The 24,605-nt window shown below is 45.5% G+C and overlaps 1 protein-coding gene across 16 annotated transcripts in view; it reads left to right on the top strand.

Annotated features, from left to right (window-relative positions):
• PTK2 (protein tyrosine kinase 2) overlaps window positions 1-24,605 on the top strand; it is a 208,559-nt gene that overhangs the window by 77,508 nt on the left and 106,446 nt on the right. For all 16 annotated transcript variants that reach the window (XM_065054520.1, XM_065054515.1, XM_065054521.1 and 13 more), the window contains 2 exons: window positions 16,257-16,423; window positions 23,081-23,168. In XM_065054520.1, coding sequence (XP_064910592.1) covers window positions 16,257-16,423; window positions 23,081-23,168 — 255 coding nt within the window. The remainder of the gene's footprint in view (window positions 1-16,256; window positions 16,424-23,080; window positions 23,169-24,605) is intronic.

Raw genomic sequence — 24,605 nt, 5'->3', positions numbered from 1 at the left:
ACGCTCCTGATACCTGCAAAACGAGGGGATATTTTTCAAGTTTTAGATCTTTCTGCATGAAAAGAAGGCAGATGAAGTAATACATTGTTTAGAAGCAGAGTGCTGTGTTTATATTTAATTAATAATAGATGTATTGTAAGGAAGAAACTAAACAATTATACATAACTTCATCAATTACTTCTTAATATAGATGTATATCAAAATTTCCAAAAACTGTAATTCATTTGTAATGATGATGTGATTATAAGCAACACAAGAGCACTTATGGATCATGATCCCCAGTGTTCCCCAGCACTGAGAAAACTAAGAATGATGCTTAACAGTATCATTATCTCTGCTGTTCAGTTGATTTCTCTGTTTCAGTTGTACATCATAAGCTCAGAAAAAGCGTTAAGTGGTACCAGCTTTCATTGAGAACAAGAAAACCTCATGTATGTTATTTATTGTCTTAAGGAAATGAGAGCTCTTCTCATTTTTGCTGAACAGAAGCCCGAAATTTAGAACCGTGATGATCAGTCTGGACACAACTACTGATGGACATCACTTGACTTTTGCCACTTTATGTTCCCCCAAAGCCTGTGAGAGCTGAGATGAAAGTGACATTAAATATTTGTAAAATAATAAGAAGAAATTGTATCACGTTTAAAAGTAAGATTTATGTATTTACGCGCTTTCAATGTGATTTATACATGACTTAAAAGAAAAATAGTCTTGTTTGGTAACTGGTTCCCTCACAGCGTGGGGAGATGCAGCTGTAGAGTCATTGCTTCCCCCAGTGTGTCCGTTTGTCCGTCCCCCGTGCCACCCTGGTAGTCGCCTGCTATTTAAACTGAACTGAAGCTCAGTTTAACATGTCAAATGCTTTTAAACTTGGTGGTTGGCGTCTTTCTCTACTGATGCTCCCAGAGCAGCGTCCTGCAGGTGGGAGGTGGCGTGTGGGTTGTTTCCTTCTGGAAGGTTCTTGCTGTAGGAGCAGGTTCCTTCCACCGTTTGTATCTCTTCACTATAATTCAAATTCCACTAGGAAGACACTATTCCAATCTGTTGAACGTGGAATTATCAGAGTTAAGGAGACCTGTTGCTTCCTCCCGCGCACTATTAAACTTCATTTGTACAAGAGAAAGCGAAGTAAAACCCACTAAATCTTTTTGAATGTTTTCTCTTCCTTTCCTATTTATTTTTTAGCATCACCGCATATGAAAAAAGAAACCAACAGCATTCTGCAGAGTAGATCTTGAGACCGTGATCATAGATCAAGGATGTTCATTGGTGGTGATCAGCAAATCTGTCTCTTGCCATTTTAATAAGCTCCTATCTGTGTCTAGAGATAATTTGCTGAGCGGACAGATGAGAGATACAACAACAGGAATCATTATCGTCACTAACATACACTTATTTTACATGAAATGGGTTTTTATGGGGCCTGCTTGAAATGTCTTTGCTCTCTGGGTTGAACATAGTGGTTTCGTCTATCTGATGTGATTGATTTGTTTCATAAAGCGTATTACGTTGTACAAGGGAAATAAAACTGTGTCTCAGTAGGTTTGGAACCTTGCAGGACCAGAGTTCTTCACATGGTGCTTGAAATCGAGCTTCTCTTTCCAAAGAAGTCTGTAGAAACTTAGCAACCAAAGCAGAGATTACATCTCTGGTTTCTGCAGCTTAGAAATACCTGTGGTTTTGGGCTTTAAAGATACAAAACTTAGAGCTTCTGTAAGAAATTCAGTGCCGAGTTCAAATCCTTGGCATGAAAACAACAGGCAAGTAGTAGTTACTTGAGGCTGATGTTTTAGATTTGTTAAATGCACATTCAGTTGGACGGTAGTTTCTAAAAGTGACAAGATTTTTGCATTGTTCTGCTTTCCTAATGAAGAATAATGTGATGAGTCACTGTTAAACTCCCTTCTTTTGTGGTTCTTTTTAATTTATTTTTATCTGGTTGAACTAGGACAATGACTGTTGAATGTGCAGGTACTCCATAGTAAAAATAGTAGAAATCTGATGTCTTAGCATGTCCTGACATTTATTTTAGAAACAGTAAACCTTTGTGGAGGACAAGCCTGCATTCCATTGGAATGACTGCTGTTTGACCAAGCTGAATAATTTAGGATTAAAATAGACTTTAAGGGTTTTGTGCCTTAGTTTTACACTCCCTCCCCGGCCTTTTGTGGAGGGGACACTGCAATAGGGCTTCCATTTCTTCTGAATTTCATACTGGGAAAGGTGCTGGTGCTGGGTTTGGCCTCGGGCTCGTTTCCAAAAGGAATATTCAGAGGTGGATGCCTGGGAGCCAGGTCTGCAATGAAAAGGGACAAATCAAGGTTTTTCGAGGCTACTCGCGGCTCAGCAGAACGTCTGGGATGGACGCCCAGGAACCTTTCCCGGGTTCAAAGAACTTGGACTTGGTCTGAGATCTCCAGAAGAGCCAGTTAAAGGTATTTCTGCTGGCGCTTTGCGGAATGTGCGAATATGAAGGGAAAGCGAGGGTGGAATTTTCTGATTTGGGATTTCTTCTGTTTCTGGCAAAGCCAAGTTTGCCTCTCAATGGAAAGGATGTGTTGGATGGTCAGAGGTGAGGAAAGCTCCTTTTCCCTAAAAACAATTAAAAACTGAGATCTTCTGTGCCTTCCTAAGAGTGGAAACATTGGTTTAATGTACACATTATGCACAAAGCCTCACGAGGGGAAACCCTTTTCCTTAAATAACTCAGAATCACACAGAACCCCAGAGTGTCAGGGGTTGGAAGGGACCTGGAAAGCTCATCCAGTGCAATCCCCCCATGGAGCAGGAACACCCAGATGAGGTTACACAGGAAGGTGTCCAGGCGGGTTGGAATGTCTGCACAGAAGGAGACTCCACAACCTCCCTGGGCAGCCTGGGCCAGGCTCTGCCACCCTCACCAGGAACAAGTTTCTTCTCAAATTTAAGTGGAACCTCCTGTGTTCCAGTTTGAACCCATTGCCTCTTGTCCTATCATTGGTTGTCACCGAGAAGAGCCTGGCTCCATCCTCCTGACACTCACCCTTTATATATCTGTAACCATGAATGAGGTCACCCCTCAGTCTCCTCTTGTCCAGCTCCAGAGCCCCAGCTCCCTCAGCCTTTCCTCACACGGGAGATGCTCCACTCCCTTCAGCATCTTTGTTGCCCTGCGCTGGACTCTCTCCAGCAGTTCCCTGTCCTGCTGGAACTGAGGGGCCACAACTGGACACAATATTCCAGGTGTGGTCTCCCCAGGGCAGAGCAGAGGGGCAGGAGAACCTCTCTGACCTACTGACCACCCCCCTTCTCATCCACCCCAGGTACCATTGGCCTTCCTGGCCACAAGGGCCCAGTGCTGGCTCATGGTCATCCTGCTGTCCCCAGGACCCCCAGGTCCCTTTCCCCTACACTGCTCTCCAACAGCTTGTTCCCCAACTCACACTGGAACCTGGGGTTGTTTCTGCCCAGATACAAGACTCTACACTTGCCCTTGTTATATTTCTTTCAATTTTTCCCCGCCCAGCTCTCCAGCCTGTCCTTCTGTTAAGCTCAGACGAACAGAACTCAGCTTTCTGTCGGAGTCTCTTAAGTGGCCAGACTAAAGGTACAATTTTCTCACTGTTTGACTTGAAATATCTTCAACCAAGGCAACTATACATAGTCGTGGCTTTGAGGAGAACTCCTGGCTGCCAAGCTCTGTTTTTTCTGGATGGCTTTAGTCCCTCAGAGACGAGTGTTTCCTCTGAGGATGAGTGCGTATTCTGCAACGGGGCCGCTTTTCAATTCCTCAAAATGCTTTCTTGGATTTCAAAGAGCTGGAACGCTCTACCCTTCTTCTTGGTATTATACTAAAAACATGCTACATTTCCAAAAGGAAAAAAAAAATAGACTTCTAGGAATGTGCAAACAGGTCTCCTACTGCGAAATGTGTATTTCCAGAGAAAGAAAGGTTGTTTATCTTCCCTATTTATCTTGGTATGTCTTTGCTGGGATGTGTTGTCTATGGGCATGTTCACAAAGAGGGATTTGGAGCCGGGACGTGCTCTGCCCTGTTCAGCCCCAGGTGTGCTGGGCGAGTAGGTGGAATAGGCGAGATGGAATTGTTTTGGTCTCCAGTGCGCCCTGAAAGTAAACACAGCCACGGTTCCGAGTAAATCACCTTCCTGTTCTCAGAAAATGTGGTTGAAGCAGCATTGTGTCAACCGTATTTAATAGAGGAATGAATGCACTGAGCAGCCTTGGGTGGGTAGGGAAGGGTTGGGTTTTTTATTAAACAGACATTAGGAAACCTTGTGTGAGCCCTTTGAGACGGCTTTTGGTGAGATATAGTTGTGCCCTGCAGTCTGTGTTCCCACCCCAGCTTGTGTCCATTACACTTGATTGTAAACTTCTGGCCCCCGTTACGGTTTAACCCCAGCCCAGAGCTCAGCACCACGCAGCCACTCGCTCACTCCGCACCCGTTTGATGGGGAGAGAAGCAGAAAGTCCAAAGTGAGAAAATTTGTGGCTGAGATAAAGACAGTTTAACAGGTAAAGCAAATGCTGCGTGCACAAGTGAGGCAAAACAGGAATTTTTTCATAGAGTAGTAGAATCATTTTGGGTGGAAGAGACCATCAAGATAATTGAGTCCAACCATAATGTACCTCTGGCACTAAACCATGTTCCTAAGAACCTCATCTCAATGCCTGTTAAGCCCCTCCAGGGATGGTGACTCCACCACTGCCCTGGGCAGCCTGTTCCAATGCCTGACAACCCTTTCTGGGAAGAAATTGTTCCAAATATCCAGTCTAAACCTCCCCTGGTGCAACTTGAGGCCATTTCCTCTCATCCTGTCACTTGTTACCTGGGAGAAGAGACCAACCCCCTCCATGCTCCAAGCTCCTTTCAGGCAGTCCAGAGATCAGAAGGTCTCCCCTCAGCTCCTGTTCTCCAGCTGAACCCCCCAGGTCCCTCAGCCGCTCCCATCACACTTGTGCTCCAGCCCCTTCCCCAGCTCCGTTCCCTTCTCTCAACTCACTCCAGCTCCTCAATGTCCTTCTTACAGTGAGGGGTCCAAAACTGACCCCAGGGTTCGAGGTTTGGCCTCCCCAGTGCCCAGGACAGAGGGATGGTCACTGCCCTGGTCCTGCTGGCCACACCAGTGCTGATACAAGCCAGGATGCTGGTGGCCTCTTGGCCACCTGGGCACACACTGGCTCATGTTCAGCCGCTGTCCCCAACACCCCCAGGTCCTTTTCCCCCAGGCACTTTCCAGCCGCTCTTCCCCGAGCCTGTAGTGCTGCCTGGGGTTGTTGTGACCCAAGTGCAAGACCCGGCACTTGGCCTTGTTGAACCTCAGACAATTGGCCTCAGCCCATTGATCCAGCTGGTCCAGATCCCTCTGTATGGCCTTCCTGCCCTCCAGCAGATCAACACTCCCACCCACCTTGGTGTCATCTGCAAACTTACTGAGGATGCACTCGATCCCCTCATCCAGATCATTGATAAGGAGATTAAACAGAACTGGCCCCAATACTGAGCCCTGGGGACACCTCTTGTGACCGCCAACAACTGGATTTGGCTCCGTTCACCACAACTCTTTGGGCCCGGCCCTCCAGCCAGTTCTGTATCCACGGCAGAGAACACCCATCCAGCCACGAGCTGCAGCTTCTCCAGGAGATGCTGTGGGATACGGCGTCAACGGCTTTAATGAAGCATTCACTGCTTCCCATCGACAAGCGGGTTCGGCCATCGCTGGGAAAACCAGGCTCCATCATGTGAAGACACCCACCGTAATATCCCTCTGCTTCTTTCCCCAGCTTTACACACTGTGTGTGACACTGTGTGGTGTGGAATGTCCCTTTGGTCAGTCAGGGTCAGCTGTCCCAGCCGTGTCCCTTCCCATCCCTGTGGGTGGTGTGAGGAGCAGAAAAGGCCTTGGCTCTGTGTGATCCCTGTTCGGCAGTGACCAAAACATCCCTGATTATCAACACTGTTTTCAGCACAGATAGAAAACACGGCTCCAGAGTAGCTGCTGTGAAGAAGATAAACTCTACCCCAGACAAAACCAGCGCACCCCCAAATCTAGTAGTAGTTGTGAGAAATAAAGGTGACATTTTCTATGTGGAAATAACCACCAGAAATCTCGAATCAGGTTGTTGCCAGACACCCATCGCACCTTTATTCTTACCCAGTTTGTTTTTTCCCACTTCTTTAAAACTGTCTGACTAAAACGTAAACTGGATAGAGAGATCATTAACACATCTGGCTGTTAGCTTGTCCTTATTTGTGGAGGTAAAAGAGGTGTGATTAGAAGCCTTTCACAAATCAAGATGCAGGTTCAGGGTCTCTTGGCTTGTTCATCGTTCAGATGTCTTTCTCCCTTTTCTATGCAGAACCACCCTGAAATGTCGGCTTCTCTAATGTTGGCAGAATGAGAACTCAAAAAGCTGAATTAAAAAAAAGATCATGGGCTAAGGATAAAGATCTATCTAACTTCAGGGAACAGAAGAAGTCTGAACTCAAGGCGCAGTGTCTTGGCTGTGTCCCATCTCCACATCAGGGGAAAAGACCGGAGTGAATTCATCAGCTTCCCTGCCCACCTGCGGAATCTTATTTCTTACGAGCAGAAACCGTGGGTGCAGGGTTGGGAAATGGTGTATTGCAGCCATTTTCCCTATTTTGAGCTTTTTAGAAGAGCCAAAGCACATTCAGCTAAGACATCGCTAAAGCGGTTTCTTAAACTGCATTGCTACATTAGTATTTGTTGCTTGCTTTTGTTCTCTTTGCCCGTCCCTTTCTATTTGTATCCAGTTTGTGTTTTCCCAAACCATTTCAATTTGCAGGTCGTAGTCCATCCTGCGGTGTCTGTATTTCATTCTGGTTTGGCTGTTCGTGTGGAATTTCCATTCCTTCCAGGTTTGTCTGCATTAGGCTCCTGAGTTGGGACGGGATGTGCTATGGATCGTTGCTGTATTTTACCCAGTGATACAGGAGACCCGAGTTTTTGGACATCTAGTTTGTGGTGGAGGAATGAAAAAAGCCTTGAGTATACGGGTCTAGAATTTAAATGATATCCTAATTTAACAATAATTTCTCTGGCAGCAGTGCTAGCTTTTTTATTGCAGTTTGTTTTCTTGTGCTGCCACCTTAGTTGTGCTGGAGACGTGTTGTGACTGTTTGGCAAACTAATCACAGATCCCAGAGTGTCAGGGGTTGGAAGGGCCCTGGAAAGCTCATCCAGTGCAATCCCCCCATGGAGCAGGAACACCCAGATGAGGTTACACAGGAAGGTGTCCAGGCGGGTTGGAATGTCTGCACAGAAGGAGACTCCACAACCTCCCTGGGCAGCCTGGGCCAGGCTCTGCCACCCTCACCGGGAAGAAGTTTCTTCTCAAATTTAAGTGGAACCTCCTGTATTCCAGTTTGTACCCATTGCCCCTTGTCCTATCATTGGTTGTCACCGAGAAGAGCCTGGCTCCATCCTCCTGACACTCCCCCTTTATATATCTGTAACCATGAATGAGGTCACCCCTCAGTCTCCTCTTGTCCAGCTCCAGAGCCCCAGCTCCCTCAGCCTTTCCTCACACGGGAGATGCTCCACTCCCTTCAGCATCTTTGTGGCTCTAATCACAGAATCATAGAACAGTTTGGGTTGGAAGGGACCTTCAAAGCTCACCCAGTGCCACCCCTGCCATGAGCAGGGACATCTTCACCAGCTCAGGTTGCTCAGAGCCCCGTCCAGCCTGGCCTGGGATGTCTCCAGGGATGGTTTATCTACCACCTCTCTGGGCAACATGGGCCAGGCTCTCACCACCCTCAGCATAAAAAGTTTCTCCTTCATGTCTGTCCTGAATCTCTCCTTTTCTAGTTTAAAGTCATCACCCATTGTCCTGTTACAACAAGCCTTTCTAAAAAGTCTGTCCCCATCTTTCTTACAGGCCCTTTTAAGCACTGAAAGGCTGCAGTAAGGTCTCCCTGGAGCTTCTCTTCTCCAGGCTGAACACCCCAACCCTCTCAGCCTGTCCTCCGAGTTAAAACGAATTCTTGCTTTAATGTTCCTTTTAATCCAGATCAATTCCGCACTCTTGTCAGCCGCATCACCTTGCAGACCGACACAACTTGGGGAAGAAAGGAAAAAACCCTGTTTATTCTGGCACCGCAGTGTTACTGCAGCACCAGGGTTTATTTATGAGCATCTCTCCTCATCCACTGCAGCATTCCTGGTTTCCAGACACTTCTCCAGAAGTATATTGTTTGTCTTGAATCAAGAGGTTTCTCAGTCGAACTGCAGTCACCGAAAAGACCAACTTTAACCACAGTTCCACCCATTCAGCTTCATGTCTGTCCTGCAAGTGTCTTCCCTTTTCTCAAACCTGCTTCATTTGGACATGATCTCTGGACAAAAGGTCTTTGTCCACCTAAACCAAGCAGATAGCCTGAGGATTTCAAGTGGGTTGGGCATGTGGTGGGGCTGTCTGAATGTTCCTATTGCTGTCTGTAAAGGAGAACGCTCGTGTATTACACAGAAAACTTCTTTAATCTGCTGGGTTTCCCTTTAAAATAGATTCTTATGAGAATACAGGATGGGGGTAGCAGGTTGGCCACAAAGTTCTTCCATGTTGAGTGGAAAGGGCCTTTGAACACTAGCAGGACCCAAACCCATTTTTGGGGTAATAAAATCTGCTGTATACGTACATACATATATTTCCACATTGAATTCTACATATGTGCAGTCATACATTGCCTGGAGACGATAGAATTGTGGAATACGGAAGCAGAGTGGAGAGCACCAATTTCTAACATAATTAGGTATGAGTACAAATGTATAAAATCATTCCGTATGTATTAAAAGAGCTAGAAAACCGGTACCGCTTACCAGCTTTATTGACATCCTTTGCTGCATGCCCATGTGCACTGTACCAGCTGACAAGATGTATAGATAGTTAATATGTGCCTCCCTTCTGAGAACATAAAGAACCAAGAACTCAAAACTACAGCCCTGCAGATCTAAGCAACATAAAGAAGGTGATGGTACTGCGGTAATCAGGCTAATTATAACAGAAAAGAAATACCTTTGCTCTTTAGAATGCCTTTTTTTGTGCAAAATACACATTTTGGAGTTGTGAGGGTGTAGTTTGCTTTCATGGAAATGTTACATTATTTCGCATCACAGTTTTGTAGTTTAATTTTGTCCAACTCTTCATTTAAGGTCCCCTCATACATCTCTCATCAGGAGTTATAACAGTGGATATATAAATAGCATTTGACATATTTTAAAGTGCTTTAGAAATACAAACACCCCGTCCCTATATTAGAAGTGCTACTTAAAGACTTTTTCTAGTGCAAGACACTTTGTCCTTCCTACTAAATAGGGAAATTAGGTTTGTAGTCACACTGGGAGTATATTATTCTAACTCCAATTTATTCATAGTAGGACATGAGCTTTATTAATTGACAAGCAAGCAATTCCTTTTCACACATTTACAGAAGCACAAGGTATTGATGAGGGATACTGAGAGGCCTTTCGGCCTTGATTTTTTAGCAGCCTTCAAAATATCCTCTACTATACATTCTATTTTTGGACGGGTTCTCCTCATTTAGGACAGACATTACTCTATTTTTCAGATGAGCTGTGTTGAATATCTGTGGGTTCTTTAGACAAATGAGTAAAAATAAGTGCTGTTTACTGTTGTAGGGGCTGTAAATGCGTTTTTTCCTCCTCTTTGGGTTAAAGGGAGGGAAGGGTGATTTGACACTTGCCTATTATTGATTGGGAATTCCTCCCTGTTCTCGTTTGCTCAGCTACACTAACCTGTTCTATGTTTGGGGTGTAAATGTTAGCTCTGGAAACCTGATTAGTGGCAATGTGATCACAGTAAACAGCATTCAACTGGTATACGATTGTGTGACTTCCTTACCGGGTATTTATGGGAATGACAAGAGCCAAGTGAAAACTGCTGGTAGAAATTATGACACCAAGCTGGGAGGAGTGGCTGACACACCAGAGGCTGTGCTGCCATCAGAGACCTGGACAGGCTGGAGAGCTGGGCGGGGAAAAATTGAATGAAATAGAACAAGGGCAAGTGTAGAGTCTTGAATCTGGGCAGAACAACCCCAGGTTCCAGTGTAAGTTGGGGAACAACCTGTTGGAGAGCAGTGTAGGGGAAAGGGACCTGGGGGTCCAGGGGACAGCAGGGTGACCAGGAGCCAGCACTGGGCCCTTGTGGCCAGGAAGGCCAATGGTACCTGGGGTGGATGAGAAGGGGGTGGTCAGTAGGTCAGAGAGGTTCTCCTGCCCCTCTACTCTGCCCTGGGGAGACCACACCTGGAATATTGTGTCCAGTTGTGGCCCCTCAGTTCCAGCAGGACAGGGAACTGCTGGAGAGAGTCCAGCGCAGGGCAACAAAGATGCTGAAGGGAGTGGAGCATCTCCCGTGTGAGGAAAGGCTGAGGGAGCTGGGGCTCTGGAGCTGGACAAGAGGAGACTCAGGGGTGACCTCATTCATGGTTACAGATATATAAAGGGTGAGTGTCAGGAGGATGGAGCCAGGCTCTTCTCGGTGACAACCAATGATAGGACAAGGGGTAATGGGTACAAACTGGAACACAGGAGGTTCCACTTAAATTTGAGAAGAAACTTGTTCCTGGTGAGGGTGGCAGAGCCTGGCCCAGGCTGCCCAGGGGGGTTGTGGAGTCTCCTTCTGTGCAGACATTCCAACCCGCCTGGACACCTTCCTGTGTAACCTCATCTGGGTGTTCCTGCTCCATGGGGGGATTGCACTGGATGAGCTTTCCAGGTCCCTTCCAACCCCTGACATCCCAGGATTCTGTGTGATTATGTGAAATTGATATTCCTGCATCAGATGTGTTCCCTCCCTCATAACCATTCACTCCAGAGTCTGTATTTTAGAACTCCAGCAGCAAACTTTCAGGTGAGGCCCAGTAACCATATGCAGAGCAGACTCTCAGGAGACAAAATTATTTGAGAAACAACAACTTAATGGAGTAGAATAGCAGGAGGGCCGGCTCGAGCTGGGTACCTGCCTAGAGATCCATCCTAGCATAGAAAACTACACACTTTTGTATCTTTACAGACCATTCACACCAATGGCGATATTTCACCACCAGGTCCTTTGCTCCCCGTTGGACCCTTTTTCTCTGAGGCCTCTGTTTTGTTCAGCTTTAGACACTGGTTTTGGTCCATATCCTTGAAGGTGCTGTTTTCTCTGGATAAATCCTTTATTCTCAGCGCAGTGCAAAATAGGCCCCTGTGATGTCTCTGCGTTAGCTTTGGATCCTTGTTTTCCCAGTTGCTTCCATTTTTCCCAGCAAAATGCAAGCCAGACTTTACCTTGCAGGTGTTTAGTGTAGCCTGTGGTTGCTTTTGGTAAATACAAGTTTAAAACTTTAGCAAATCTACCAAGTAACATGAAGCAAAGAGTATATTAAAAATCATACAACCGTATATCTCTAAATAATCCACGACGTTTGGTGTGCACCTGTTTAAGTGAAATGATTAAAACTGAACTTGAATTGTGCTCATCCGCTGACCTGTGAGTAGTAAAACCATCGCCATACAGGTCACTTATTTACAGGGAAAGCTCAAAGTGGGCTCATCCAGGCTGTCGTATTTATAAAGTGGTTGATTCATAGTCAAATTGAATACAGTAGGAAAAGTCTGTACGAGACTCATTCACTCACAAGTTACCGGTGTCTGTGTGTCCTTCTGCTTCCCTGTGGTTCTCCTGAAGGAGTTTTTGGCCTGGCTGTGGCTCAGGCCTTTCCCTCTGGAGCCTGAACCAAACTGCTGCTGGTTTGTCTGGGGGGTCGAGTGCATCCGCCACAAAAGTCTGGAGAGATTTCAGGTTTCTTTAGCTGTGCTTCCAGTTAAAAGGTTTGTCGTGACGTATCCCAGCGGGATGTCTTCATCACTTCCATGCCGTGGTTGAGCAGTTAAATTGTTTGTCTGGAAACCGGTGATTAAGCGTTCTGGTCACTACCATGAAAAGCATCAGACGTCAAAGCTCCTCATGCGTTGGAAGGTGGAGAAGCTGTCGCCCATCCCGGAGTGACGGCGGTGGCTTTGTCACTTCATGGAAGCCGTCCAGAACCCGAGGGAACTCTACATAAGGTTTACTACCTGGTGGGAATTAAACAAACTGACCCTGTTATGGCCGTGGTGCCAATTGGATGTAAATCTTGTGCTGTTTGGAAACAGGAGCCAGAGAAAACAAACCCCGTCCCGCTTTGGCGTTCCTCTGATTGTGAGTTGGTGTCGCTGGTATCACAGAATCCCAGAGTGTCAGGAAGGGACCTGGAAAGCTCATCCAGTGCAATCCCCCCATGGAGCAGGAACACCCAGATGAGGTTACACAGGAAGGTGTCCAGGCGGGTTGGAATGTCTGCACAGAAGGAGACTCCACAACCTCCCTGGGCAGCCTGGGCCAGGCTCTGCCACCCTCACCAGGAACAAGTTTCTTCTCAAATTTAAGTGGAACCTCCTGTGTTCCAGCTTGATCCCATTACCCCTTGTCCTATCATTGGTTGTCACCGAGAAGAGCCTGGCTCCATCCTCCTGACACTCACCCTTTATATATCTGTAACCATGAATGAGGTCACCCCTCAGTCTCCTCTTGTCCAGCTCCAGAGCCCCAGCTCCCTCAGCCTTTCCTCACATGGGAGATGCTCCACTCCCTTCAGCATCTTTGTTGCCCTGCGCTGGACTCTCTCCAGCAGTTCCCTGTCCTGCTGGAACTGAGGGGCCACAACTGGACACAATATTCCAGGTGTGGTCTCCCCAGGGCAGAGCAGAGGGGCAGGAGAACCTCTCTGACCTACTGACCACCCCCTTCTAACCCACCCCAGGTACCATTGGCCTTCCTGGCCACAAGGGCCCAGTGCTGGCTCATGGTCATCCTGCTGTCCCCAGGACCCCCAGGTCCCTTTCCCCTACACTGCTCTCTAATACGTCATTCCCCAACTTACGCTGGTTTGTATTGATTGAAGTTGTGGCTCTAAAGGTTTGAAATTCGACTTCTCTGGTTTATTAATAAAAAGGTAGATAAGCTAATAGATGTTTTACTCTGACGGCTTCCCCTGCAGACCGGCCTTTTTGAGTGTCTTTCTCACTGCATTTCCTTATGTCTCCATTTGTTACAATGACTACTATATTTTTTTAGCATCTGGAATATAGCATTCCTAAACAAAAAAAGTAGACACTTGTATATTTCTTTCACATAAAGCATCACTTCTTCCTTTCTGGGCATCCATAAGTTTTTATAATGTATTTTCAAACGCTTGCACTTGGCCTCATTTGCACCGGTGCTGCCATCTCCTTAATATTTACATTGAATTGGACTTTTTCTTGAGTTGCAGCGTGTACTAATTGTTGGTGATTATTTTTGGGGGGTGATACCAACTACTTGGCTAGAAGGAACGGGGTACGCTTCATCATTTAGAAAACATATTTACTGTTTGACTATTATTTTGGTTCTGTGATGGGTTTAGAGTTGATTGATATAAAAAGGTTAAAAGGCTTAAAAATCTCGCTCAGTTTTGGTGGGAATTAAGACACCTGATTGTTTCTGTCCTGTTGAAATCTCAGCCTGAAAATCAGATGTTCTGAGGTATCTGGCTTGATTCTTTCCTGAGTCAATACCGATGGTTTCAGCTGAGCCTAATGCATCAGTATTCTTGGTCATAGACAATTTGACCTTAATTTCTTCTCTTTCCAAAGCCATTTCATATCACAGGAGGTGTAAGTACTGCTTAAAACACGTACCCCCGTTATCATTATCAACCAACAGAGCTGGAGACAAGGGAAGGGTGGATTTCCAAAAATAAACTCTTTGCAGGGTGCAGAAGGAGATGGAAATGAATGAATTTCTTGTGTTTGCATGTGTGTAGAAAAGCTGGCAGCGATCCCTTCAGAGGAGAGCACGCCTGCCAAAATGTTGGGCTTTGCTAAGCTGAGATTGTCCTTTGGGCGTGAAGAAGAGGTTCAGTGTGCCCCTGGCGCTTCTGAGAGCACTCGGTGGTTGTCGTGTGTTTCCCGGGATACAGACCAGGAAATACAGACAAGAGATTTTTGTACGCTGAGGTCAATATGTTTAATTCAGATTTAAAGCTCTTTGCCGACCTGATGTTTGGAATTTGCTGGGGAAGGCTGCAAAAAGCTGCTTGAAGAGGAGACGGGTGAGGAGCTGGTGGATTTCCCTTGGAGGTGGATGAATGACAAAGACAACGCTTGGCTCAGGAAATCCGCTCGGATAAAAGTAGAGGCTGGACCAGCACTTGGGGGCAGTGTCATATGTGTCACCTCTTCCCCCATCATCCCTCTGAGGCCACTGTGGTTGTTCTTCAGTTGTTCTACCAGCAGGTTGCTGGCGTTTGCATCGGATGTTTGTCCCGGCAACTTGGGCTCCTTCCAGGACTCTGCTGCTGGTTCCTCCATGAATTGCCACCTGAAAGTTTGGATTTGCCACTGTGTTGAAGTGTCCTTTGTGTGTCATAGTCTTCTGCAAGCGTCTTGCGTGTTTTGCTGTTTGTGTCCAACTTCCTTCAAGCGTGGGGCTTGTCATCCCCTGGATGGCCGGCTCCTGGGTGTGGGACTTCTCATACAGGGGTCACGGAATCACAGAATGTCAGGGGTTGGAAGGGACCTGGAAAGCTCATCCAGTGCAATCCCCCCATGGAGCAGGAACACCCAGATGAGGTTACACAGGAAGGTGTCCAGGCGGGTTGGAATGTCTGCACAGAAGGAGACTCCACAACCCCCCTGGGCAGCCTGGGCCAGGCTCTGCCACCCTCACCAGGAACAAGTTTCTCCTCATATTGAAGTGGAACCTCCTGTGTTCCAGTTTGTACCCATTACCCCTTGTCCTATCATTGGTTGTCACCGAGAAGAGCCTGGCTCCATCCTCCTGACACTCACTGTTGATGCTGAAGCAGATGATGCTTCTGAGGGTGCTGGGCTTGGTGGAACCTCTTCTGACTTTGACTCCATGAACAAGCAATCACTGGAGGGAGTCCAGCGGCGGGTTATGAAGATGCTGAGGGATCTGGAACATCTTTCTTATGAGGAGAAACTGAGAGAGCTGGGCCTGTTCAGCCTGGAGAAGAGAAGCTGAGAGGGGATCTCATTGATGTTTATAAATATCTCCAGGGTGGGTGTCAAGAGGATGGATCAGACTCTGTTCAGTGGTGCCCAACGACAGGATGAGGGGCAACGGGCACAGACTGAAACACAAGAGGTTCCATCTGAATATGAGGAGAAACTTCTTTCCCTTGAGGTGGCAGAGCCTGGCCCAGGCTGCCCAGAGAGGTTGTGGAGTCTCCTTCTCTGCAGACATTCAAACCCACCTGGACACATTCCTGTGTGATCTGCTCTGGTGAACCTGCTTTAGCAGGTGGGTTGGACTGGATGATCTCCAGAGGTCCCTTCCAACCCCAACCATTCCGTGATTCTGCAGCTTACTAAACGTGGCTTGTGTTTCGTTCTTTTAGGCTTGAAATATTGAATTTTTATCACATTTCACTATGCACCGTGTTGCTTCTGGGAACTTATTTCAAGGCTGCAGTTTGCTGAGACGTGTGAGCTGATCTAACAGCTCGCCATCACCTCACCAAAACCATGATCCCACTCCTACAGGTGTCGTCTTCCCCATCTATTCAGATTTAGTCCTTCCTTCATTTTCTTTTTGCAATTACTTTTCTGTTTGCCTGATTTGCAGAATCAGTGTCAGAAGGGAAACAGGAATATTAGGATTTGGGTTTTGAAACGTTCCTTTCTTGGGCCTGAGATCCTCAAACTTTGCCATTGACCACAGGACAAACCAATGGGATGTTTGGTTTTTTTTTTAGAATCTTCCCAAATAATGGTCTCACCCCATTTCATAAGGGAGGAAATGGGTGAGGAGAAGGAAACCAAGAGACTGTGACGTGACCTACCAAATCCCGGCTGTCGGGGCACTCAATAGGATGAAATTCTTAATAAAATATTCCATGGAGAGTGACTTTTAAAGACCGGTGGAGGGTTTGTTTGCACAAATACGTTTTGATTTCGTCCATCAATCTGCTTTTTATATTTTGGCTTTTATGCTATTGTGTTCTACATAGTGGCTTAATTCTAAAAAGATGAATGGAAACGTATTTACCGCTACTTGTAATATCTGATTTATTGCTTAATGTTTTGTATAGACTTTGTTACACTTCCAAGCCTTACTGTTGAATGTACGGAAAACGCACGTTGGCGTTTTACGGCTTGTAAGGAGTGTGTGTTTCTCTGTTTTAGGGCATAATCCAGAAGATCGTGGACAGTCACAAGGTGAAAAACGTGGCGTGTTACGGGTTGCGGCTCAGCCACCTGCAGTCCGAGGAGGTTCACTGGCTGCACCTGGACATGGGGGTGTCCAACGTGAGGGAGAAATTCGAACTGGCCCACCCGCCGGAAGAATGGAAGTAAGAGCATCAATCTGTTCCATGTCCAAAGCGAGCCCAATGAGGCTTTGTTGAGGGTTTTGATTGCGGGGTGACAATAAAACTGCGGCAGATGTATTGTTAACCTCTTCTCCCCCCTCTTCAGCCCCTCCCTCTCCCCCCTTCCCACTAATCGGGAGGGAAAGAAGGACACAGAGAAGAGAGTTGGAAAAATTAAAAGTGTTCTCCTAACGCTACTAATAAGAATAGAGAAAATAATTCAAAATATACAAAACCAATCTGGAAAGTCTCAGCAACTGCAGAGCCGGCACCCAAAGTCCTGGACTGGACTCTGCAGCCAACCGGAGCTGGATTCGGTCTGTCACTAGGCCTCAGTTCACAGGGACGACTAGCAAGGTCCTCTCCTAATGTCGCCATAAGCAAAAAGGGACAAGATCCTCATGATCTCCCACTTTCATATGAAGTATTCACGTGAATGGAATGTTATACACTGTTGGTCAGTTCCTTGGCACCTGTTTCTCATCGCCCCTCTGGCGAGATGTCCATCCATTCATTATCAATGACCTCGCATTCCATTGCTGTGTTTACCAAAAAAATGGATCTGGTTCTCCAGGAAAATGCAGCTAATAGGAAGCTTTAGCTGACAGGCAAATTCACTAAAAGAGAAACATGTTTTTAACAAAACCAGGACAGTCTTTTTAGCTTGTCGTAAAAAATGAGGCTGTAATTCGCGTTATGAAGCGAGATCCTTATGTGGTTGAATAGGAGGGCAAGGGAAGAAAATGGAAAAAAACCCAAGCAAACCAAACCATAAAACCAAACACCACCAAAAAACAAACCAATAAAACCCCGCAAAACGCACAAGCTTTTCACAAGCAGTCTTGGGTTTACTTTAAGGGATTTTTGTCGTTGTCGGGGGTTTTCTGCAAACCGAACAGGTAACGTGTAACCCAGGATTTAGAGGATGCGTAAAGTAGGAGCAGAAATCCCTTCAAAATCTGCAGAGCTTCTCCCTCCAAGTTGGGAGGGAGTGTCGACCTGCTGGAAGGCAGGAGGGCTCTGCAGAGGGATCTGGACAGACTGGAAAAATGGGCCGATTCCAATGGGATGAAGTTCAACAAGGCCAAGTGCCGGGTGCTGCACTTTGGTCACAACAACCCCCTGCAGCGCTCCAGGCTGGGCACAGAGTGGCTGGAGAGCAGTCAGGCAGAAAGGGACCTGGGGGACTAATGGACAGGAAGCTCAACATGAGCCACCAGTGTGCCCAGGTGGCCAAGAAGGCCAATGGTGTCCTGTCCTGTATCCAAACTAGCGTGGTCAGCAGGACAAGGGCAGTGATCCTTCCCCTGTGCTCTGCATTGGGGAGGCCACACCTGGAGTATTGTGTTCAGTTCTGGGCCCCTCAGCTCAGGAAAGAGATTGAAGTGCTGGAGCGGGTCCAGAGAAGAGCAACAAGACTGGGGAAGGGACTTGAACACAAGCCCTATGGGGAGAGGCTGAGGGAGCTGGGGTTGTTTAGTCTGGAGAAGAGGAGGCTTAGAGGTGAGCTCAGCACTCTCTAGAACTGCCTGAAGGGAAGTTATAGCCAGGTGGGGATTGGTCTCTTCTCCCAGGCAGTCAGCAATAGGACAAGGGGCCATGGGCTTCAACTCTGCCAGGGGAAATGTAGGCTGGAGATTAGAAAGCAATTCTTTGCAGAGAGAGTGGTCAGGCATTGGAATGGCTGCCCAGGGAGGTGCTGGACTCACCGGCCCTGGAGGTTTTTAAACTGAGACTGGACATGGCACTTAGTGCCATGATCTAGTCAATGGACTGGAGTTGGACCAAGGGTTGGACTGGATGATCTCTGAGGTCTTTTCCAACCCAGTCCATTCTGTGATTCTGTGATATATGTAGCGAACAACCCCATCTCAGGTTTTGTCATCCTTGATGTGTTGCCGTAATCCCATTTCTATTTGTGATATGCGCACACCTCTGAAAATTTAAAAGGATAAACCTTGCTATGTCAAGGGAAACAAGAAAATATTGTTAAGGACTGGTTGTATTTAGTTATAGACTTAAGTAGCAGAAATGTAATTTGAAGACACTGAAAAGCAGAGAATAGATCAATTTATTCCTCTGCAGACGTAAAATTGTTCAGTTTTATTATTTATTGGTTACCGAACTGCGGCCCAGAGCCATGAGTGACATCCACCCTCCTCCTAACTGGGATTTCTTCAGTTATTCCAGGGGCAATAAACAATCGAAAGGTAATTGCAGAATCTTGTTTTTCATAGCTTAGGTACTTTGGGATATTTTCATCATACTAGTTGATAGAAATATAAGAGGAAACTAACATTTATTTGCAGAAAGCCCCAATAGTCTACTAGAAAAGATGGGGAGCTCAGAGCTTTAAAATAGCATTAAATAAGTGTAGGACTAAACTCACACGGAAACAGCAAAAAGCAGATTTTGCTGTGGTTACTGTTTCATTAAAGGGGTTTTGTGTGTGTTCTTTAGTGGCTTATGTCCATAACTATGATTTTAAGCTTACACATGTCCCCTGCAGAATTATCATAAATAATCTATATTTAATTTCTTGCAAATGGAGTTATTCTATAGTAGCAGACATCCCATTTGGCAACCATCGGTTTATAAACGCTCTTTAGGGGCCTGGTTTTAGCAAATGCAACAAATCCAAATGAATTAGCAACATTTAAAACTCAAAGTGCATGTTCTATGCATGCTACATTTTATTGTTTGTGGCACGTGCATCGATATTTTTCCTTCCGTAATTTACAATACATTTTTAATTGATAATACAGGGAAATTCCAGCTTAGAAAGCAGGGGGTCCCCTAGTGCTTTTCATGGTAGGAGTGCTGGGGATACGGTTTTAATAATTTATACTATGGAAATTTGTTACATCGTGTACAAGCATCAGTTCCGATTCTATTAAACGGCGCGTTGTACACGTTGCAGAACAGACTGAATCATTTTGAACAGCAAAACGAGGAGATTGTTTTGAAGTTTGTGAGAAGGAACGGTATCAAATGCTCATGAAAGAGCTGTGGCGAGATGTAAATTATTCAATACCCTCCCAGAGTGTCGTTGAATGTTTGATGGAACACACACAGCCTGACATACCTTGGAAACCTGGGGAGATTCGCTGCGCGTAATCCCAATGCCGCTGTCATGTTTGCGATGGTAACACGGGGCGTTTCAGATCATACGGCAGTACGTGTGAAAATGTTTAGATTACAGGGAGGGAAGTCTTGGAATCATCCTTAAATTAAAAGCCTCCTATAGTGTTAATAAACTGCCTCTTGCGTGATGATTGTTTCTTTTTAATAATTTAAATTAAAAGGGTTGTGTATTCCCCGTCTTCAGAAATTAGATCTTAGATGTTCTCCTGGATTAATTTAGATACTGGAAGTCGCAGTGATTGGCAGTAGGTTGTGCAGAAGATACTCAGCTTTTGTTTGATGCCATACTGCTCATAATCCTGTAGCGGAATGAAGGGGAGAAACGATATGAGATGATAGAGCTGCAGTTAGGGCTTGGGAGGTGGAAATAATAGTGGATTTTAGGGGTAGAGTCACTCAAAATTCGGTCACTTGCAATTTTCCCTCATGCAGCAAACAGTTCAGGTACAGGAACACGCAGAATTAAAACCTCAATTATGTTGCGAAGGACGAAGAGGAAATCATTGCTTACTGGAATTCTTCTTTTCCCATCCTCACATTTGCTTTTATATATTACTCTGACCACCTTATCCCCATAAAATAGTTGGTATTTTACACGAGATAGCAGAGGTTTGAACAATCATGTCGTGGGTTTGTCGGTTGGTTTATTCATTTCAAATAAAAATCAATAAAGACCCAATACTACTTTTTTTCCTACAAAGAAGAATATTGACCCTAAAGGGAAGGTAATGTACATCTTCACTGTACGTTTACTTGAAGAAAATTCATGCTAGTTAACTCTATAAAATGTTTTATTTGATTCTCTGGCAATGACGATAATTCCGTCCAGCATCAGATCATGGTGCCCAAAATGATCCGAGTTATAATTGTTGGAACTGCTAGCTTCTTATTTTGGTAATAATTTGTTCAGAAAATAAGTATTCTGGAGTCTGCTGTGTTTTGGGTCACATTGGGTAATACTGTTGTATTTCTTTGAGTTACGCAAGATTTAGCACTACAGAAGCATTGTATAATTGGACTGTAATTCCATACAATTGCTTTAGAATAAGTCTAGTCTTCCAAATGCAGTTTGAGTTTTATTCATTACTGATTCTCAGTAATGCTGCTGCTCTTGGGTTTATCTTATGGTAGCGTAAATTGTTAATTATTCCTTAAGCATTTGCTTGTATGACATCCCATATTCCTGTGCGCGGGAGATGATCCCAGGTGAAATACTTTTTAATGAATAAATTCCTCTTCCCTTGTAGTATTATTATTGTTTTAATGAGTGGGTGTCTCATCCCAACCAGTCTGTGATTCTGTGACAGTGGTCTTCCAGTGCCAGTTTTATCAAACATGAGGGGTGATTATCAGCTGGGGTCAGTACTGGGGCCTGTACTGTTCAATATATTCATCAATGATTTGGATGAGGGAATAGAGTGACTGTCAGCAAGTTTGCTGGTGACACCAAGCTGGGAGGAGTGGCTGACACGCCAGAGGCTGTGCTGCCATCAGAGACCTGGACAGGCTGGAGAGCTGGGCGGGGAAAAATTGAATGAAATAGAACAAGGGCAAGTGTAGAGTCTTGTATCTGGGCAGAACAACCCCAGGTTCCAGTATAAGTTGGAAAACGACCTATTAGAGAGCAGTGTAGGGGAAAGGGACCTGGGGGTCCTGGGGACAGCAGGATGACCATGAGCCAGCACTGGGCCCTTGTGGCCAGGAAGGCCAATGGTACCTGGGGTGGGTTAGAAGGGGGTGGTCAGTAGGTCAGAGAGGTTCTCCTGCCCCTCTACTCTGCCCTGGGGAGACCACACCTGGAATATTGTGTCCAGTTGTGGCCCCTCAGTTCCAGCAGGACAGGGAACTGCTGGAGAGAGTCCAGCGCAGGGCAACAAAGATGCTGAAGGGAGTGGAGCATCTCCCGTGTGAGGAAAGGCTGAGGGAGCTGGGGCTCTGGAGCTGGACAAGAGGAGACTGAGGGGTGACCTCATTCATGGTTACAGATATATAAAGGGTGAGTGTCAGGAGGATGGAGCCAGGCTCTTCTCGGTGGCAAACAATGATAGGACAAGAGGTAATGGGATCAAGCTGGAACACAAGAGGTTCCACTTAAATTTGAGAAGAAGCTTCTTCTCAGTGAGGGTGCCAGAGCCTGGCCCAGGCTGCTCAGGGAGGCTGTGGAGTCTCCTTCTCTGGAGACATTCCAACCCGCCTGGACACCTTCCTGTGTAACCTCATCTGGGTGTTCCTGCTCCATGGGGGGATTGCACTGGATGAGCTTTTGAGGTCCCTTCCAATCCCAAACATACTGTGATACTGTGTGATACTTACTCAGAAAGCAAACCTGGTTTGTGAGAAGGGGACTTGGCATCCTCATCGATTGCTGCATTTGAAGGACAGTAGATGTAGACGATACTGAAAATCAAGCCCTTCCTTGAGTTGGCCGTTGAATGTCAGCTTCTTCATTCCCATAGGCCTAGTCAGAGATTAGAATCATAGAATCATTCCAGGATCATCGAGTCCAACCACAACCTGACTCTGGCACTAACCCATGTCCCTAAGAACCTCATCTAAATGCCTTTTAAACCCCCCCAGGGATGGTGACTCCACCACTGCCCTGGGCAGCCTGTTCTAATTAAGGTCACGCTAGTGACTGTCCCAGCCAAGCTCTTTTGCTTTCCTGATTTTCTCCTGCGATCCTATTGCAAAAAGCCAGACTTTTCAAGGCTGCTCAGTTAGGAAGGCAAGTCCCTGCAAAGGAGAGAGATTGCTTTACCTATATTTTTTATTTAGTCCAGAGAATAAAGACATTCTACATGCTGGTCTAGATCAGAACGACTGAGACAGTCCGAAGACTCTTTCTCGTATAAAAACATGTTTTCTGTGCACAAGTAGACTGAAACATGCATTTTCCTTTATGAAATAAATTATAAAACCCCATAATTCTTAGTATTTCTGGTTTGTATATAGTTTGTGTGCGGGCATATACAGTTTCTAAATATTTTCCTTATTTTATTGATTTCTTACTGCACAATGTATTTCAACGATTCCAAAGCAAAGAAGAATCCGGTAACTTCTCTGCTTGCAGTGGAATCCTAAGCAGCAATAACACCTATTTTATCAAATCCTGATAGAAATCTTGATGCCAGGCAGCCCCCGAAACTTGTTTGAAAAGAAGTTCCTGCCCTGTTGAACCCAACAGGTTGAAATGTTGCAATATTTGCTTTCACCAGCATGAGTAGGTTGTTAAATACACTTATTTTGGAGAAGGGCTGTTTGATAGGATATGCTGTATCGGTGCAGCGAAAGTAGCAATTCAGAGATGGAAACACCTTTATAGAATGTCAGGAACTACAAGTAGTCAAAGAGGAAAATTTTCCCTTAGTTTTCTGCGTTTGTTTTGATTTGATCCTTATTTTTAAGAATCTTCGAACGCGTCTGTAATTTGGGAGGAAATCTCGATTACTTTTGTCTCGCCAATTTAATTCTCTCTTTGTTTTTCTTGCTTTTCAGGTATGAATTGAGAATTCGCTATTTGCCCAAAGGATTTCTGAACCAGTTCACTGAGGACAAACCAACTCTCAATTTCTTCTATCAGCAGGTACGTTCAGTTCTGCCACTTTGCTGCATTTTGCCCAATTGAGAAAATTCTGGATTCTTTTATGTGAATAACATATTACAGCAGAAACAGAAACTGGTAAAACGTTGCATATATAAAGCAGAAAGGGCATGAAGCCCTGGCGTCTTTCTTTTTAAGACAAAAACAAGGTAATTCTGCTGTAGTCGTCTTAATTCAGATAACATTTTCTGTTGTTCAGCTGGCTTATTATTTGACACTTACATTGATGAGTTTGATTTTACAAATGCAGATAGGTCGGCAATTTCACTAGAATGTGTTTTCCACTTGCCTTGTTAGGTTATTTTCTTGATTTGAGTATCTCTTATTGATTAGTAAAACTGCATAATAGTGACCATTTCTACCAATTAAGCACCTAAATCTTCCTTTTGTTCACTTAAATAATTTTAAATCATCCGCTTTTAGACTGACAAGGTCAAATTAAAACTATGGGGGTGTCTGTTAGAGGAGATGGGTTATAGTATCTCCTAACTTTAAGAATCCACGTGTCTGTGAAAAATCAGATGTAAAGTTATTTATTTGCTACGTCTTTTCGGTACATTGTCTATATTAATACACTGAAATAGTGTTTAACACATTGTGGTACTGATGACAAGTTGGTGAGATATTTCTTTGTTATAGTTTTATGCAGCTATTTGGAAGATTAGTTTTAACCAAGATTATTTAAAGGAGTCATGAGAGAGATGGAATAAGGTAGGATTAGTTTTAATCTAGATTATTGAGAGGAGTTATTTAATGCAGTATTTTCAGGATAGAGGTGGAATGAGGTAGAATGAGAGGGGTGTGAATTCCGCTGGAATGGCAGAGCTCCAGAACTACATCATGAATGGGGCAGAGTCCAGCTGAGGCCTGTATCTAGTGCAGTGCCTCAGGGGGCAGTGCTGGGGCCTGTACTGTTCAATATATTCATCAATGATTTGGACGAGGGAATAGAGTGACTGTCAGCAAGTTTGCTGGTGACACCAAGCTGGGAGGAGTGGCTGACACGCCAGAGGCTGTGCTGCCATCAGAGACCTGGACAGGCTGGAGAGCTGGGCGGGGAAAAATTGAATGAAATATAACAAGGGCAAGTGTAGAGTCTTGAATCTGGGCAGAACAACCCCAGGTTCCAGTATAAGTTGGGGAACGAGCTGTTGGAGAGCAGTGTAGGGGAAAGGGACCTGGGGGTCCTGGGGACAGCAGGGTGACCATGAGCCAGCACTGGGCCCTTGTGGCCAGGAAGGCCAATGGTACCTGGGGTGGGTTAGAAGGGGGTGGTCAGTAGGTCAGAGAGGTTCTCCTGCCCCTCTGCTCTGCCCTGGGGAGACCACACCTGGAATATTGTGTCCAGTTGTGGCCCCTCAGTTCCAGCAGGACAGGGAACTGCTGGAGAGAGTCCAGCGCAGGGCAACAAAGATGCTG

Source organism: Columba livia, chromosome 2 (genome assembly GCF_036013475.1).
Source record: "Columba livia isolate bColLiv1 breed racing homer chromosome 2, bColLiv1.pat.W.v2, whole genome shotgun sequence".
Taxonomy (NCBI): domain Eukaryota; kingdom Metazoa; phylum Chordata; class Aves; order Columbiformes; family Columbidae; genus Columba; species Columba livia.
Note: the sequence above shows the minus strand (reverse complement) of the source record. Positions and strands in the feature narration are given on the sequence as shown.